This window comes from Python bivittatus, unplaced genomic scaffold, assembly GCF_059951505.1.
Source record: "Python bivittatus isolate LINGU-HERP-01145 unplaced genomic scaffold, Pbiv_v1 ctg000330_np1212, whole genome shotgun sequence".
NCBI lineage: Eukaryota > Metazoa > Chordata > Lepidosauria > Squamata > Pythonidae > Python > Python bivittatus.
This window is the reverse complement of record NW_028277058.1, coordinates 43,333,236-43,349,970: the sequence shown is the minus strand read 5'-3', so window position 1 is coordinate 43,349,970 and position 16,735 is coordinate 43,333,236. Positions and strand designations below refer to the sequence as shown.

Here is a 16,735-nt window from a genome sequence, read left to right as displayed (position 1 = left end):
GACTCATATATTCTTTTAAAAAAATTTTTAAAAAAATTTGATTACAAAAAGAAGAAAAAAATACATAACAGTGCTTTAACATAAAAGTGAAAAAATACAACAAAAAGAAAAGAAGTCTTAATATATTATTATAACAGTAAACAGTTACAATTCTATATATGTTTTTCTAATACAAATATTCAAGTGCATATATATATTTCTAATAGAGTTATATAACTATCATTTTTTTTAACCCAGTGTATTTTGTATAAATGAGTCCCTTATTTCCTTATACTTGTCCATACAAAGTCTACATCTATAGCCAAACTGCTCATAAGTGGCAAATGTAATCAAGTCTTCAATCCATTGAATAAATGGGGCCATAATTTATCTTTCCAATGCTGCAATATCAGTCTTTTGCCATAGCAAGGGCACAAAGAATCCATTTACGTTGTCCAGTTGTCAAATTCCATGTACTAGGTATATATTTCAAAAGAATAATATCCTCTGAAAATTTTAGTTTTTGTTGCACAATAATATTTATCTAGTCCAATACTTTCTCCCAATAAGTATAGGACATTGTAAAATCATATGCTTTAAAGAGGTATTATATTCTGAGACTCATATATTCTGTAACATACACATGCTGAATGCTTATACCTTCAACAATAGGTGTAATTTTATTTTTGTAGGTGTAATTTCATCAGGGACACCTCTATGAATTTACTGGGGTAACTGCATCTCTCCAATATCTGTCTGGACACATGTCTGCTCAGTCCAAGCTTGACCTGAAATAACGACACTGTACACACTGGCTGAAGAGGCTCAGCAAAGACTCTACAGCTGATGTTGCGCCGGTAATAAGCACTTATCTTGGTTTTTGAATCCTGAGTTGAAATAAAATTAACATAATCCTATAATTTTAAACGGAAGGATTTTTAAAAATTATAAATGTTTTAACGAACTACAGCCAAATAATACAGATGTTTAATTTTGAAAGCAAGGGAATTAAATGACAGGGACATAGAGCTTGGTCTATTCTTATGTCTTTAATAGCAGCAAGGAAAGCTCATTTAGAATTTTGCTTTTCTTTCCCTAGGTGACTCCAGTGACCAGCCATTTGAGGAAGGGAGAACATACAGATGTGCTATTGCACAACAACTTCTCTGGACTAAGACCCTAATTTAAGCTATGTTGGCAGGACCAAGATGTGTTTCCTGTTTGGTGAATACAGAACATAATGATGTCAGAGTTCTCAGTCAGCACTTTTCTAGCAGCAGTGAATTCTGATGTGAAATAAAAATGGCAGTTGCTATAGGCCTCATAAAAAAACGGAATCTTGAACAATATTATGCCTTTGTGAATCTCATCAGCAGTCTACACAATACAGATGAGTTTCTGAGGACCTACCTGCTGTAAACTTGTTGGGAAATCAAAAGCAGGAGAGAGGGATCTCTGTGTTTTTTCACCGCTGTCTTCTCTCCAGTTTTGTGTAGGGATCTCTTCCCTTTTCATTTTTGAAGCTAATCATGCTGTATTCTAACTATAGTTACAGTATATTAACCTACAGTTTGCAAATCCATTTTAATCATGGTTACAAATTGCAGTTTGAAGCTAGCCATAGTGAAATTGTTGGCACAATAATAATGATGGACATCTCTGGAAAAAAGAAGTACCTCTAAAAACCGGTGGAATTTTTTTTATTCCACGTATCAGTTTGGAGAATGGAGAAGAAAGGGTCATTTGCTTTAACCCTCCATTCTATTTATTTGCTTTTTTATGTCCATGATAAATTACCTGTCATATCTACTTGGAACATATTTCAAAATTCCACAAATGTTTTAGTGTATGTTCTTGAAGTTTTTATCCTTTTATTGATAATAATAGAATTCTCTAAATATCTCTTGGCTTCCCTTTATTCGATGTGACTGGACATCATAAAGGGCAGAGGGCATCTGCTGGGGTGGGGAAATGTGTGTGTGTGTTTAAAAGGTAAAGATGGTACGTACAACTGTCAATCAATCAATCACATCTTTATTACAGTCAAAGACCAGCATAAGCATATGCTGGTCTTTGACCGTAATATAGATTTGATTGATTGATTGATAGCTGCAACTGGTACAGGCTCCTTTTATTATCTCTGCTTTGTTATATCTATTATTTTCTTCTGCAGAAAAAGCGCTGCTCAAATTAGGTTTTTAATTACTGGAGCTGCCAGATTAAGGCATAAAAATATAGTTGGGGAGGAACATGAGATGATAGTGACTCAGAAATTATGACCCCCTGACATGAAAACTATTTATTTATGAACATATTCCAGTTTTCAGCATTGAGATATAGATACATCCCTAACACACCTGTAAGATGTTCAGTGATGTACTGTATTCTAATTCCCCATCCTAAGTCTCTTTCTTACCACTTGCTGTTGGTTCACACACAGTATACTGAGGTGTGTTCTTTTTAACATGGGTTTCTGAATAAACTACAGTGGTTACATTCAGAAAATATGCTATGTGTCCCAGTTGTAGACGTTCTTGGATAAGAATGCCATTATTGTTGTGACTTTCCAATGAACTTTTACCTTCATGTTTGAAGTTTGGCCAAGGACCTAAAATAGACAAATGCAAAATGTGTCATTAGAAAGCATTCCAGCTTTTAAAAGCAATTAACAGCAAGTACCCACCTTCTATTTTCATTCAGAACATAGTATATAGGGTAGAGAGATTTAACCATTCATTTCTTAGGTATAACTCTGTTGAAAATTTACACTCTTGCCCATATTCCTGAACATTTTTTTAAAAAGCTTATTTCCAAATTATTTCAGTTGACAGGCCAGCCTCATAACATGACAGATAAATGCTGTTGGCATTCCATCTGCTTGCAACAGCTGCAGTATTCCCAGCTCTTCTGATGCATGGATAAGCAATCCCTTCCCAAATCAAGCACTCTGCCATATTATTTGCTGGCAAGAGGTGATCAGATTTTACACTGGGCATGTGCCATATCATTTGAGCATTATCATTCACATGTTTATTCCTGACATTGTAGGAGGAGAACTGTGGCGGCAAAATATCAGGAGTCTGGTAGCACCGTTTCCAAATTAACAAAATAGTTTGCAGCTCACTTCGTCAGATGTGTACAGTGGCTAGAGACTGTTTCTCCACCGTGGCAACTTTAAGATGGGTGGACTTCTGGGAGTTGAAATCCACCCATCTTGAAGTTGCTGAGGTTGAGGAACCCTGACCTAGAGGAGCGTTGGTGGCTGATGATGGCATGTATCACATTGGAGGAAGAGCATGTGAAGGTTCTTCTAACCTTGTGTGTGTGTTTGTTGGGGCCTGTAATGGTACTGTTGGTGCAGATGTGGGGGCAAAGTAGACATCTGGGTTTGTTGCAGGCTCTGGTTCTCGTGTTGGCATCATTGTCCTGTTGTTGCTTGTTGCTTCTGAGAATCTGCTTCAGTTTGGATTGTTGTCTGTATGCAGTATGGGCCTGCCCCCCAATGCTCAAGGAAGTGTAGTGTCATTGTATAGTATGGGCTGTAGCTTAATAATGTTTTTGAGTGGTTTGAGCTGTAATTTTTAAAAAATCTAATAAATAAAATATTGATTGATTCAGTAAACCTTGGCTAACCAGATAAGAGTTTAGTTTAGCATGTGAAGTATAATCTATGAGTCCCTGATTCCCAGTAGCAAGCTAAGAGGGTTCGCAAAATACTTAGGGAGCTGGGAAATGCTCTCCCTCTATCCAATGTAAGCACTGGACAGGAAAGAGAAAAATGGATAAACCAATGATTCAGAGCAATAGCTATCATGCCCAGGGAACAGCGGTAATTTGATTTCAATTTGATTCAATTATGGCAACCGTCCCCTGCTTTGTGATCCCCAGTTGTGATGAACTCTGTCTCCCACAATCCCTGACCAGTCTTCCTTGTGGAAGGTTGAATCAAGATTTCCTAACAGATATTTAAGGACATCAGTGCTTGTTGCTACGGCTCTCTTGACAACCATTCTTTCAAACTCCCTCTCTAGTTAATCTGGAACTGGCTCAGTTTGGCTTCAGTTGCAGAAAATAATATATGGTCATAATGCTGTGTGAGAACAACTTCTCAGAACTCATAGCCAGGTCGGTTTGACTTGGGCTGCACACCAAATTGCTAAAAGCATTCTTATTATTGTGACAACTTCTTATAAACTCCATCCAAATGAGAGAAATGGAGGGGAAAGTAGGATAGCTAAAGTAATTTTAGAGTTTATAGAAATTTCTTACTGGCCAAATAATGATGGCTTGATATCATACATTTGGATTCCAAATTTCAAAAGAGAGTGTCCTCCCTCAGTAGCCAAACCCATGTAGAAGGAGATACTGGCAAATTGGGGGAAGCCTTGAGGTTTCTAGTGATGCAGAACATTTTAAGGAAAAGTCGGTGAGAGACAGGGAGACTGAAAACCCTCTGGGCAACCTTATAAGCACTCAGCAGTAGAAATGCTGACTGCAAAGAAATCTGCAGACAAAGAGATGACTGGGTATGAAAAAGGATAGCATGTTATGGTTTAGATATGCCATTTTCTAATTAACATTGAGAAGTTATTTTAATTGTCCCCTCCTTCTGTGTTTCTGATATTCAAGGGTGGGCTGTTACAGAAACAGGCAATATAGAGACATTTATGTACAAGAAAGCTTCTGAGCCTCCTCTTCAGGTGTGTGGGTAGAAATGCCACAGTAGCCCAGCAATGAATCTGATCAAATGATCAGGCTGTTGAGTTTCAGAATACCACTGGTGGTGGACAGAAAGGGATGAAAATATTGGAAGAGCACCACCCAGTACGGCAACATTTTGCTGGAAAGCTAGATGTTTTGCTACCAGCAGCCTGAGGCATTATGTCAGCCTTCTAACGGAAGATCTATTTTCTCTTGTTTTTATGATTACAGTTGGAATAAGTGGCACCATGTTAAGACATTAGCATATTCTGGAAAAATAATGGGAAGGCAAGCCAGCATTTGGACATCCTACTAAATTGCAAGACTCCCTAGTTCCAAAGCAGGGGGCTTTGATTTCCAAGCAGACTGCAAATGCTATCATTACAATCAGTACCAATTGTTTCTGGCTTATTCTGCAATTGTGCTATGACAGCTGGTTGTTTCCTTTCCTCTACAAATAAGCATCAAAGTCATTTTAAGGACGACTCAGCAGTTTGTCTGCAAAATGAACATGTCAGGCTAGAATGTCTGTGTGAACCCAGCTGAAGTTAAACAGCAATTCAGCTTTAACACATGAGGTACTAGGACTCATTCTGTGTTGCAGGAGAATTGACGGTGCTTAAAAAGTTGCACTATTTCAATCCAGAATCTGAGGTCCTGGAATTTTGTTAGCTAATGGCTTGCTACATGGCATTAGAGAAAATTAGGTTACACGTACTGAGAAAATCCAAATCGTGACAGGCTGAGGTTAGAATGGCTGTTTTAAATATGCATATATTCTCATCCTGGGCACCAATTTTTGGTCTACCTGGTCTTTGATTTGTATAGGGAGGTTCATAATCCAACAACTAGATATTTTAATGAGAGTAGAACAAGGACAAAAATTAAACAGTTAAATGCATTACATGTATTAAATACAGATAATGTGATTTATTCCCGTTCATGTACAGTAATAATTTTCCCTGATGGGAAAATGGCTGGAGGATGTGATAAATCATTGTGGAACAATAAAATGAGTAGGGTCACTAACACTATTGTTCCTGGGTGTCTTCTGCAATTATGTGAAACCTGAAATGCTTTTTCATTTACCAAGAAATTGTGGGCAACGAAGCCGGACTGCTGGAGCACAAATCTTGCAGCAAATATGACCAAATGCAAGGCAGAACACATAATTGCATTTACTATATGTGGTGATGGCAAAGAGGGCTTACTTTTCTGGCATTACTGAACCCAAATGAACTACCCAGCAAGGCTTTCTTGGGAGTTGTATAATACAATTATAAGATACTTTGAGAGTGAAGTTACTCACATATACTCCAAGTTAGTCACTGCAATTACTGCAAAATCTATTCAATTTAGGGGATTCTAGTAGGATCAATTTCAGAGTTGCCACCCAAGGAAGTAGACAAGGTACTTGTGAGGATTAAGCACCTTTTCTAGACCTTTACCCACTGTTGTTGTTAAGATATAGCAATTAGTGTCTAGTTGGATCTGTCTTGGAAGAGGGCCATACCTTTTTAGGTGATGGAATTATGCCAATCAGCTTGAAAGTGATGGTGATGTGTCCTCTCCTGAAAAGAAAAGAAAAAAAAAAGGACACCTTGGATGCTGGGAGACCCAACCCCAGGTTGCAAATATTTCTAAGGAAAAGAGAATGTATGGCTGCAAGAAGCTGATTTTCTTTAGGCTGGATATAGCACTATCTAGCCTAAAGTGCTGGATAGCACTATGGATATAGCACAGTGTTGTTTGCCCAAACTGATTATTTTTATTGGAGAGAGACAAGGAGAATGCCTATTCTGGAAGAAAATTCCAGAGGAAGGGCTGTAGTTCCCATTCAGAAAGGGGCCAATACAATACTGCAGCAAGTTGCCCGAGCACAACTCTGTCCGGATGCACAACTGAGCCTGATCCTCTGAGGCACGTATAAATCTCACAGAGTTACATAGTTGGGATGATGTCCCAGAGGCTCATGCTTGTATACCATTGATCATCATGTAATATTTTTTTTAGATTTTTTTTCATCCTGCCTTTATTATTTTTATAGATAACTCAAGGCGACAAACATCCCTAACACTCCTTCCTCCTCCTATTTTCCCCACAACAACAACCCTATGAGGTGAGTTGGGCTGAGAGAGAGTAACTGGCCCAGAGTCACCCAGCTGGCTTTCATGCCTAAGGTGGGGCTAGAACTCAGTCTCCTCTTTTCTATCCTGATGTCGTAACCACTAGACCAGACTGGTTCTCAATATTGCTAAATAAGTCTCTGAGTTAGGAATCGGACACAACATGTGGGGGTTCCATTCCTAGCTCCAGGAACCAACCATCAGAAGTAGCAGTAGAAAAGTTCTATTTGGCTTCATGATGCTTTATTGTTCCTCCCTCACCAAGGTTCTACTGTATCTACATAATCAACATTACACACAGGGGCAGTCATCCAAAGAGTTGAAGTATGTACCACCGATATACTAAGGATATTCCATTCTGTCTTTTCTTTCCTCTTACACATACAGGATTTTATACATCTCAGCATGGATGGAATCAGACTGTTCATGTGAGGCATCACTCTGAACATCTGCTCTGCTGAATTAAAGATGCAGGACACAGGACATGAACTAACTCACCTGTGACCCTTAGTACACAAAAACTCATGAGGTCTTCCTACTTTGCAAAAATGGTTTATATTAGAAAAATGGTATATAAGAAAAGATTCACCAATCCTTCATTAACCACATTTATTAATACATTTGGAGCCTCCAGCCAATTTCATAGTAAAGAACAAAACAGGAGTTGTGATAAAGTATCTCCTCTTCTATTTGAGGTTTGGCTTTAATTAGTGCAAGAAAACTACACCTAGAAGTCAAGAACTGGACAAGGATTTGAATCCTGTTTTCAGCTCTGATATTATTTGGAATAGGCCCATGCTGTTCCACAAGAATTGCTCCCAAAAAGCATGAACAGGATTGCAAACTTACTGCAGGATACGCTACTGGAACCAAAATTCATATACATCATATGTAAGTTGCAGGCAATTTATAACTTGTACCTCTTCCATTTCAAAGACAAAGAATCTGGACTTGAATGTTTCCTAATAATTGTTTGCTTTTAAAAGAAAACCAGAGATTTCTGTATGGGTACTGCTCACAATTAATGTGATATGTCTTTGTATTGCAGAATTCTGTATTGTATATGACTAACAACAAAACAGCCCTGATGAATCAGAGCAATTGCCAATCAAATTGAATCCCAATTCAGCAAATGGGTGCTTTCGGGATTTTTTTCAAGCCAAGTACAACAGAAATATTCCAATCTAGCTGTTGCCCATATCAAGAAGAATACTGATGATAAAATTTTGAGCTACAGTTTTGAACACACTTCCTAGGATAAAAGGCCATAAAATATCCTGAGATTTTCTTCAGAATAAACATAAATAGAATCATTTATATTCTTGTCCATGAATGTTAACTGGCAAATTGTTGATTGTAAGAAATACAAATCTTGGTATATGATTTTTGATGTATTTAAATCAAAATACATACAATTAAAGAGTAGTTAAATGATATATGATAGACATTTATTTTTCATATTTACTTTTTCTATCAAAGAACCATTTTCCATCAAGGTATTCATGCAGACCAGAATTGTTCTATAAATATTTGTATATATTCTAATATGGGCATATGCACAAAATCATTAAAAATTTTCCTCTCTGCATCATAATTTTGTTCTGGAGAATAAACCATTTTGTTATCATACACAATCTTTTGTTTTTTTAGGTACCACTGAATGTTACCTACTATATATTCATGCCCATTTTCTATGGCCAATATTTGAGGCTTTCTCCTGGAATTTACAGTACTGTGCAAAAGGTTTAGGCAGTTGTGAAAAATGCTGTAAAGTAAGAATGCTTTCAAAAATATATACTGTAATTGTTTGTTTATCAGTTTACAAAATGCAAAGTGAGCAAACAGAAGAAAAATCTAAATCACGTCAATATTTGGTGTGACTACTCTTTGGCTTCAAAACAGCATCATTCTTACACTTGCACACTTTGTACACTTGCACAAAGTCAGGCATCTTGTAGGATTAGAGTCAGGTGTATGATTAACCAATTATACCAAGCAGGTGCTAATGATTATCAATTTCATATGTAGGTTGAAACACAGTCATTAACTGAAACAGAAACAGCTGTGTAGGGGGCTTAAAACTGGGTGAGGAACAGCCAAACTCTGCTACTAAGGTGAGGTTGTGGAAGACAGTTTCATGTCACACATCATGGGAAGACTGAGCACAGCAACAAGACACAAGGTAGTTATACTGCATCAGCAAGGTCTCTCCCAGGCAAACATTTCAAAGCAGACTTGGGTTTCAGTATGTGCTGTTCAAGCTCTTTTGAAGAAGCACAAAGAAATGGGCAATGTTGAGGTTCAGTGGCCAGCCAAAGAAACTTGATGCAGCAGATGAAAGACACATCATGCTTACTTCCCTTTGACATTGGAAGATGTCCAGCAGTGCCATCAGCACAGAACTGGTGGAAACCAGCGGGACCCAGGTATACCCATCTACTGTCTGGAGAAGTCTGGCCAGAAGTGGTCTTCATGGAAGAATTGTGGCCAAAAAGCCATACCTCTGACATGGAACAAGGCTAAGTGACTCAACTATGCATGAAAACATAGGAACTGGGGTGCAGAAAAATGGCAGCAAGTGCTCTGGACTGATGAGTCAAAAATTGACATATTTGGCTGTAGCAGGAGGCAGTTTGTTTGCTGGAGAGCGGTACAAGAATGTCTGCATGCAACAGTGAAGCATGGTGGAGGTTCCTTGCAAGTTTGGGGCTGCATTTCTGCAAATGAAGTTGGAGGTTTGGTCAGGATCAATGGTGTCCTCAATGCTGAGAAATACAGGCAGATACTTCTCCATCATGCCATACCATCAGGGAGGCTGGTGATTGGGGCCAAATTTATTCTGCAGCAGGACAACAACCCCAAACATACAGCCAATGTCATTAAGAATTATCTTCAGTGTAAAGAAGAACAAGGAGTCCTGGAAGTGATGGTTAGGCCCCCACAGAGCCCTGATCTCAACATCATTGAATCTGTCTGGGATGACATGAAGACACAGAAGGATTTGAGGCAGTCTATATCCACAGGAGATCTGTGGTTAGTTCTCTAAGATGTTTGGAACAACCTACCTGCCGAGTTCCTTCAAAAACTGTGTGCGAGTGTACCTAGAAAGACTGATGCTGTTTTGAAGGCAAAGGGTGGTCACACCAAATATTGATTTGATTTGGGTTTTTCTTCTGTTTGCTCACTTTGCATTTTGTAAATTGATAAACATAAACAATTACAGTATATATTTTTGAAAGCATTCTTACTTTACAGTATTTTTTCATACCTGCCTAAAACTTTTGCACAGTCCTGTATTGCTTACTAAAGCTACATATTCTTAAAATTTCTCCAGTATTTGACTCTTTTTATTGAGAAAGTAGTACGTTGTGAATCTGGAAAAATCTCAGTAGATATTTGTTCCCATTTGGTATAATAACATGCTTTTGCTCATAAATATAATTATAGTAGCTGCAATGGCTGCTTTCTTTTTATTTTCTTTCCATATTTATTGATATGGTACCATTTGTCTTGAATAAACATGCACATCTGGATGGTTTACATATGGCTGCAATTTTAGTTCTTTGGCTAATACCTCTAATTTACAAACAACACCTGAATCTCTACCATCCCATTCTTCTATACCATAAATTTAAGCAATTTTTATAGTTGCAGTTCTTTACTACTCTGATTTTATTATTCCCTGGTTTAATTCAAGTAGTACATTTTACTGGATGGTGCTTTTCATATGCAATTCTCCATTTTCAGTTGGATAACACCAAGGTTGCCTTTACATTTTACTTCATATCATTTCTGTGTGACATACTTACTGAATGCAGACTTAGCTCCAGGTCTGGTACATATGAGGCATTTTTAATTGTTAAATTGAGCAAGCTTCTTTTACCTAATGCTTACAGAGTCTCTCCTGTCTGAGATAAACTTTTTTCCATTTTCCAAATAAATAGTAGACTTAAATTAATTATCATAAAAAAAGTTGATGGTAGCTCTAGAATCAAAATACATGCCATCTAGTGGCCCATGAACTTTCATTGTTTCATTGCGTTCTTACACTGGATCAAGTGGGAGCATTATCTTTGGAATGCTTGTCTAGCAGGTCTTTCTTTGCTGCCTTTCTTAGCAAAACTAATTTGCAAATAACCAGAGCCATTGCAAAGGAACCATTTCCTTTCTTTTTTCCTGTTGTTATAAAATTGACCTTTGACCAAAAGTTGCAACTTCTCCCTAAAACTTATGGAGATCAAAGTCTCGTGAGTGGTCTATTACAAAATTAGAATCTGCTTCTTCTTTCATTTCTATTGCATATACCACAACTTTGTAATTTTTAAGCAAAACGTTAGAATCAAGGCACTCAACATTTCCAGTTACATAAACGTGTTTTGACCTTCAGTTTGCCTTTCCATTTCTCTCACTTCACTTATATACAAATTCAGACCCCTTCTTTCCTTTAGATACTTGCATTGTAGCTTTCTGAAAAGATGCCCTTTCGAAACTAGATGTTTTGTCATACAAATTTGAGAGGATTTTCCAAATGTCTTTGGCATGATGCAGTTCATCACAGCTACTCAGTCATTTGTAGGATTCCCAGCATTTTTTTTTTTTTTATCTTGCTCTAGTTCTGTGGGTTTCCCTTTATCTAGCATAAAGGAGATTCTGTACCATGTGATATAAGAGGAAGCAATAATCATGGTTGCTCATCCTGGCCTAATCCCTGTCTGTTCCTCTCCCAAAATGTTTTTTCCTGCTCAGTCCATTCTATAAATTCTCTGCAGAAGTGCATTGCACCAAGCCTGCTAATTATACACTTATTAAGCTTATTGGACAATAATCGAACTGGTTCAGTTTTTTATCCTTTTCTTATAAATGAAGGCAATAAAAGCTAGATCCCAGTGTGTTTTTTTCTTCTATCCATGTCAGAACTAAAAACCACCAGAAATAGTGCTCACCCTTTCAATATCATTTTAAATAACTTTGATGGTAGTCTCTTGAAGCTTTCCCCACTTCAGTTATTCAACCGACTTAGTTAGTTTTGAAGAAATAGCAGGCAGACAACTCAGAAGCAAATCTAATACTGGCTCAGAAGTCAGTGAAAAGCTAGATTCAGTGACAAAGATACAATAAAAATTCATTTCTCAGATATATATCAAAATATAGCCATTGGAATTCATTCTATTATCCTACTTTACCAGCTGATGCCAGGCAAAGGAATGTTCCCATTGTCTTTGGTTAAAAAAAATGTATGTGCATATTTCAGAAAAGTGCTGACACTTAATGAAAAGTCAGTTTGTATGACCTGGAATTCACCATTACTAGATATGATATATGATTTATGATTTGATAGATATGATCTTATACAGTGGGAATATATTTTATTTTTATCATTTTAGGCTCCCCCCCCCCCAAAGATTTGTTGTATTTCTGCAAACCTTGGGGTTTCCTGAAGCATGAGGATACTTCTGAAGGGTTATGTTTTGGCTTAAATCCTGTTGGCATTCAAGTATCTGAATTTGCTATTAGAAAGAGTAATGTTCCAAATATGGGTTCTGACCCTTAGGAGAAATTGGTCTCAGATTAGCCCTGGTTCACATTAATTCCAAGTCACTGCTAAGCACTGTTTCAACTGCATAGCACTCTTTTTCTAAACTTCGATCCACAAGGTAGACTAAATTCAGACTTAGTGGAAGATGAAATTGTCCTGACATAATAACAGCTGTATGCCATTAGATATTGCTTGCAGAAATGGTAAAATTAAGCAGATGAATGTAGAATCATTGGAACAATCATGTTTAAGAAGAATCCTCTGCTACTTTAGAGCTTATTTCCATTCCTGTCATCAAAGAGTTGGCATAAATTATTATGTTGTATCTGCAGCTTTTGATTAGAAGAGATAGGAACTATGTTCCTGGAAGCATCTTATTCAACAATCATAGATATGGCATGTTCCAGGTGCTGCCCTTCACCACACCAACAAGTCAAAGGAAGTATTTCATATGAGATAGAAGTGAGGTCGCTTTTCCCCTGTCTTGTGCCCTTCCATCACCCATGGTGTCAGGATTTCTAAGAATTGTTGCCCAACACATCTGGAGAATACCAGGTTATGGAAGGCTGGTTTGCAGCAAAATGGTACTCTTGGCTTGGGCTGATGGGATGCCAGAAGTTCCCCAAGTGTGTTTTAAAGCAACCAGGTGATGAGTAAAGAAATCAAAAATTATTTGGAACAGAAGATGCTGAGCACAGAGATATTTATTAACCATTATTATTTATTCAACCTCACAGAGGTGTAAACTGCACATACAAATACATTAGAAAGTTACCCTCTTACGGTAATGTTTCACATTTTGGATTTTATTCCAAGAGGGTTGCAAACGTTTCCATACATTCTACAAACCAAAGGTTGCTATTGCCTCGATTCAATACAGTGTGACTGAGTCCATTTTTTTCTTTTAAAAAACTGCAGTCAATGAAAATTTAGAAATACAATGAAAAAAAAAGTGGAAATCAGACAGCTAGCTTTTGAGAATTTTTGGACCTATCATGATAAACACATAAAAAAGCTTTTAAGAAGCACGAGTACGTTGTTTGTTTATGGAACAATGTTTACCAGGTTGAACTTTCTGGACAGAGTTGGGACCTGGGCTAAATGATTCTGAGTGACCTATGAAACACTGAGATTTGTTTTCTTCTTTTTACAAGTGATAAAACTTTGATCAATGGGATTTCATGTGTGTCTGGAGCAACTTATGAGTGCTAAATGGAGAGAATAACTGATGAGTGGTATTTGATATAGTCATGGGATAGGAAGTTCTGCAACATACTAATGTTACATACATAGTATGAAATATCATTCACTTGTCATGAAGTCATGACAGTTTGTATTTTGACTGAACACAAGGGGGAAAATTAAAAACTAGAAATCCAAAGATGTACAACCTTGTCTGCAAAAGTTCATGCTTATGTGTTTTGCATTCACTTAAGCAGAAACTGCACCATCTGAAGTGATTTGATGATTATGGATTTAGGAAAAAACAATGTCTCTTCTGGTAGGTTTTGGCTATGCCCTTAGAGCTAATTGAATGCAACAGTGAATGTTAAAGAGTTGAGCATCATAAATATACTTGCTTGTTTTAAACCTTACTGTTAAAAGAATAACCACAAGGGAAATATATCAACATTAATCTCAACATTTAGCACTTTGGCAGTTAAAGAAAGAATATTCATAAATCAGAGGGCTACTTTTGATATGCTACATTTGTAAGAGGTCACCCATATAGGTATCAGCCAGTCCTTAGTCGTGTTAGCTTGTAGAGAAGATTATGTTGGACTTATGGAAAAAGATAGTGGTTAGAGGCAAGTGACCCTGGAAATTTGCATCCAGTTTTGTTACCTGAGCCTCTTGGAATGCATTAAAAATGCCTCACTTCAAACTTTCCCCGAACTACAGTATGTAAAACATACCCCATAACATTCTGATTTTTTTTTTTAAATAAAGGAAATGCACATCTTTCACTGAAGAATCTTGTTTTTAGGTAGCCATACTTATTCCGTAAAAATGCCTAAGACACCAGCTGGTAGTTTTGATATTCTTCTTGGGATGTGATTGAATGGGTGAGAAATGTGTCAAGAGTCACTCTGTCATACCTCAAAGTAAAAGTTGTTCTCATTTACTCTCTGCTGTCGGGAAGCTTGCCCACAGGTTAGTTTGATGCAGGCAAGTTCCTTGCTTAAGGCTGTGGTCCTCAGTGTGGCTTGTGCCGGTGGAGCGCTTTGGGGATTGGGCTGCAAGGGGAAATAAACCTAAATTACAACACAGTTTTGGCAACAGGCATTTAAATTAATGGAAAGATTACAAGAAAAAAGCAATAGTACTAAGGCCAGACACACAAAACCACTGACATGAATGGAGCTTTTCCCCAAACCTCAGTGCTAGCAGAGAAGGCCTCAAATTGGTATAATAACTGAGCGCTATTGCTATACTTACATTTTGCAGAACAAAACACTGTTTGTAAACAATGAGCAATGGAGTGTTGTGGTTTTTTTTTTTTTCCTTTGCAAGTTTTGAACAAAAATAACTAACCAACAGATTTCTAGATTGCAATTCACAAGCCACTGTTGCTGATGGAGTTTTCTGAGTTCAGATGAAGTTTTCCTACATCTTAAGGCCTAGGCAACTCCATCTTTTCCCCCTCTCCTAGAGAAATGTCGCACAATTTCCAAGGTATTGACACCCATAGAAAAGAGAATAGGGCACTGAAAGCATTGAAACAATATACTGGAGCTGCCGGTTTGCCTTTTAGTGCTGATATCAATCAGCTTTGAGTCTGAATAAATTTATTCTTTTGACTTTAAGTAATGGTAACTGGATATCACTAAATATTTTAACTATATTGTGAATTTGGTTGAGGACCCCTTCACACGATAGTTAAGAATGTAAAGTATGAATGAAATAAGCATATTTATTTGCAGACACAGCCTCTCTTTTCTACTTAAACAAGGATTCACAGCAGCTTATCATACTGATCTCTAAGCATGACTAACTCGCACTTGATCTGCCCCCAAGTACTAATTGTTCAAGTTGTTCAGATCAAGTTGTCACCTATAAAGCCCTTCATAGCTTGGGACAGGGTTACCTTAGGGACCGTCTTTTCCTGTCCAATCCGGCCTGGTAGGATGGGCATGCTCCGGGTCCCATCAGCCAAGGAAAGACGTGCCTTTTCTGCTGTGGCACCTGCCCTCTGGAACATCCTCCCTCCTGAGATAAGGATGGCCTTGACCCTTCTGGCTTTTCAGAAGGCCTTGAAGACCTGGCTTCAAGCCTAGGCCTGGGGCCCTGAGTGTGTTGTGCTGATACTGACGTTTTTTTAAGATCTCTTGGCTGCATTTATATTTATATTTAATTTTTTGGTACCATTTTAAATGTTGACTGTTTTTATTGTTGTTAGCCACCCAGAATCACTAGTCTGAAATGGGTGGCTATATAAATTGAATGAATGAATGAATGAATCTACAGTATCTATCTATCTATCTATCTATCTATCTATCTATCTATCTATCTATCTATCTATCTATCTATCTATCTACCTACAGTGGTACCTCGGGATACGAACTTAATGCGTTCCGTGACTCTGGGCATATCCCAAGTTGGTCGTAACCCGATGCAAATTTCCCCATAGGGTTCAATGTAAATCCGGTTAATCCGTTCCGCCCTCCGAATTTGATCGCACCCCGAAGCAAATTTTCCCATAAGGTTCAATGTAATTACCGTTAATCCGTTCTGGCATCCGCGGACCACACGTCAGGGGCAGGAGAACGGCCGGGTGCCGCACGGCGCGGTGGGAAAAAGGCCGGGTGCGGCGTGGCGCAGCGCAGCGGGAGAACGGCTGCAGACCATGTGTCAGGGGAGGAAAAATGGCCGCGGACCACGTGTCAGGGCGGAAAAATGACCGTACCCCGAGGCGGAGTTTGCACATCAAGGTAAATTTTTGCGGCCGGAGCTGGTCATAACCCGAATAGTTCGTTAGTAGAGGCGTTCGTATCCCGAGGTACCACTGTATCTATCTATCTGCTGGGGGAGCATGCATGCGAAAGGGCTGCTACTGCCGTGCAGCTCAAGGTAGCCACTTATATGGCTTCCAAGGGTTTCCCCAAATACATGATTTGAGCATTACTGATTGATATGAAACTTAGTTATGCTAGCAGCTTAAGACAAATTGTCCTCTTTGCCTCTAGCAAGATGTCACTGCAGTCAGGCACTTTTTCTAAATAGTGTACGTGGTTGGTTGGTTGATTTTTATGTATGTAGGTAACTATAATTATGAAATTATAGTTCCACTCCCAGTTATGACATTCTCTGCATCCTGGGTAAGGAACTGAAACATCAGTTAACTGGCTAATGATCAGCAAGGATGGGAGTTACAATCAAATGGTGTTTTGAA

General features: G+C 38.1%; 1 protein-coding gene across 1 annotated transcript in view; it reads right to left on the bottom strand.

Annotated features, from left to right (window-relative positions):
* Positions 1-13,060: 13,060 nt before the first annotated feature.
* The window catches only part of IGF1 (insulin like growth factor 1), a 62,301-nt gene continuing 58,626 nt past the window's right edge, over positions 13,061-16,735 (bottom strand). Inside the window, exon 5 of the mRNA XM_007419939.3 lies at positions 13,061-14,579. Coding sequence (XP_007420001.1) covers positions 14,540-14,579 — 40 coding nt within the window. The 3' untranslated portion in view covers positions 13,061-14,539. The remainder of the gene's footprint in view (positions 14,580-16,735) is intronic.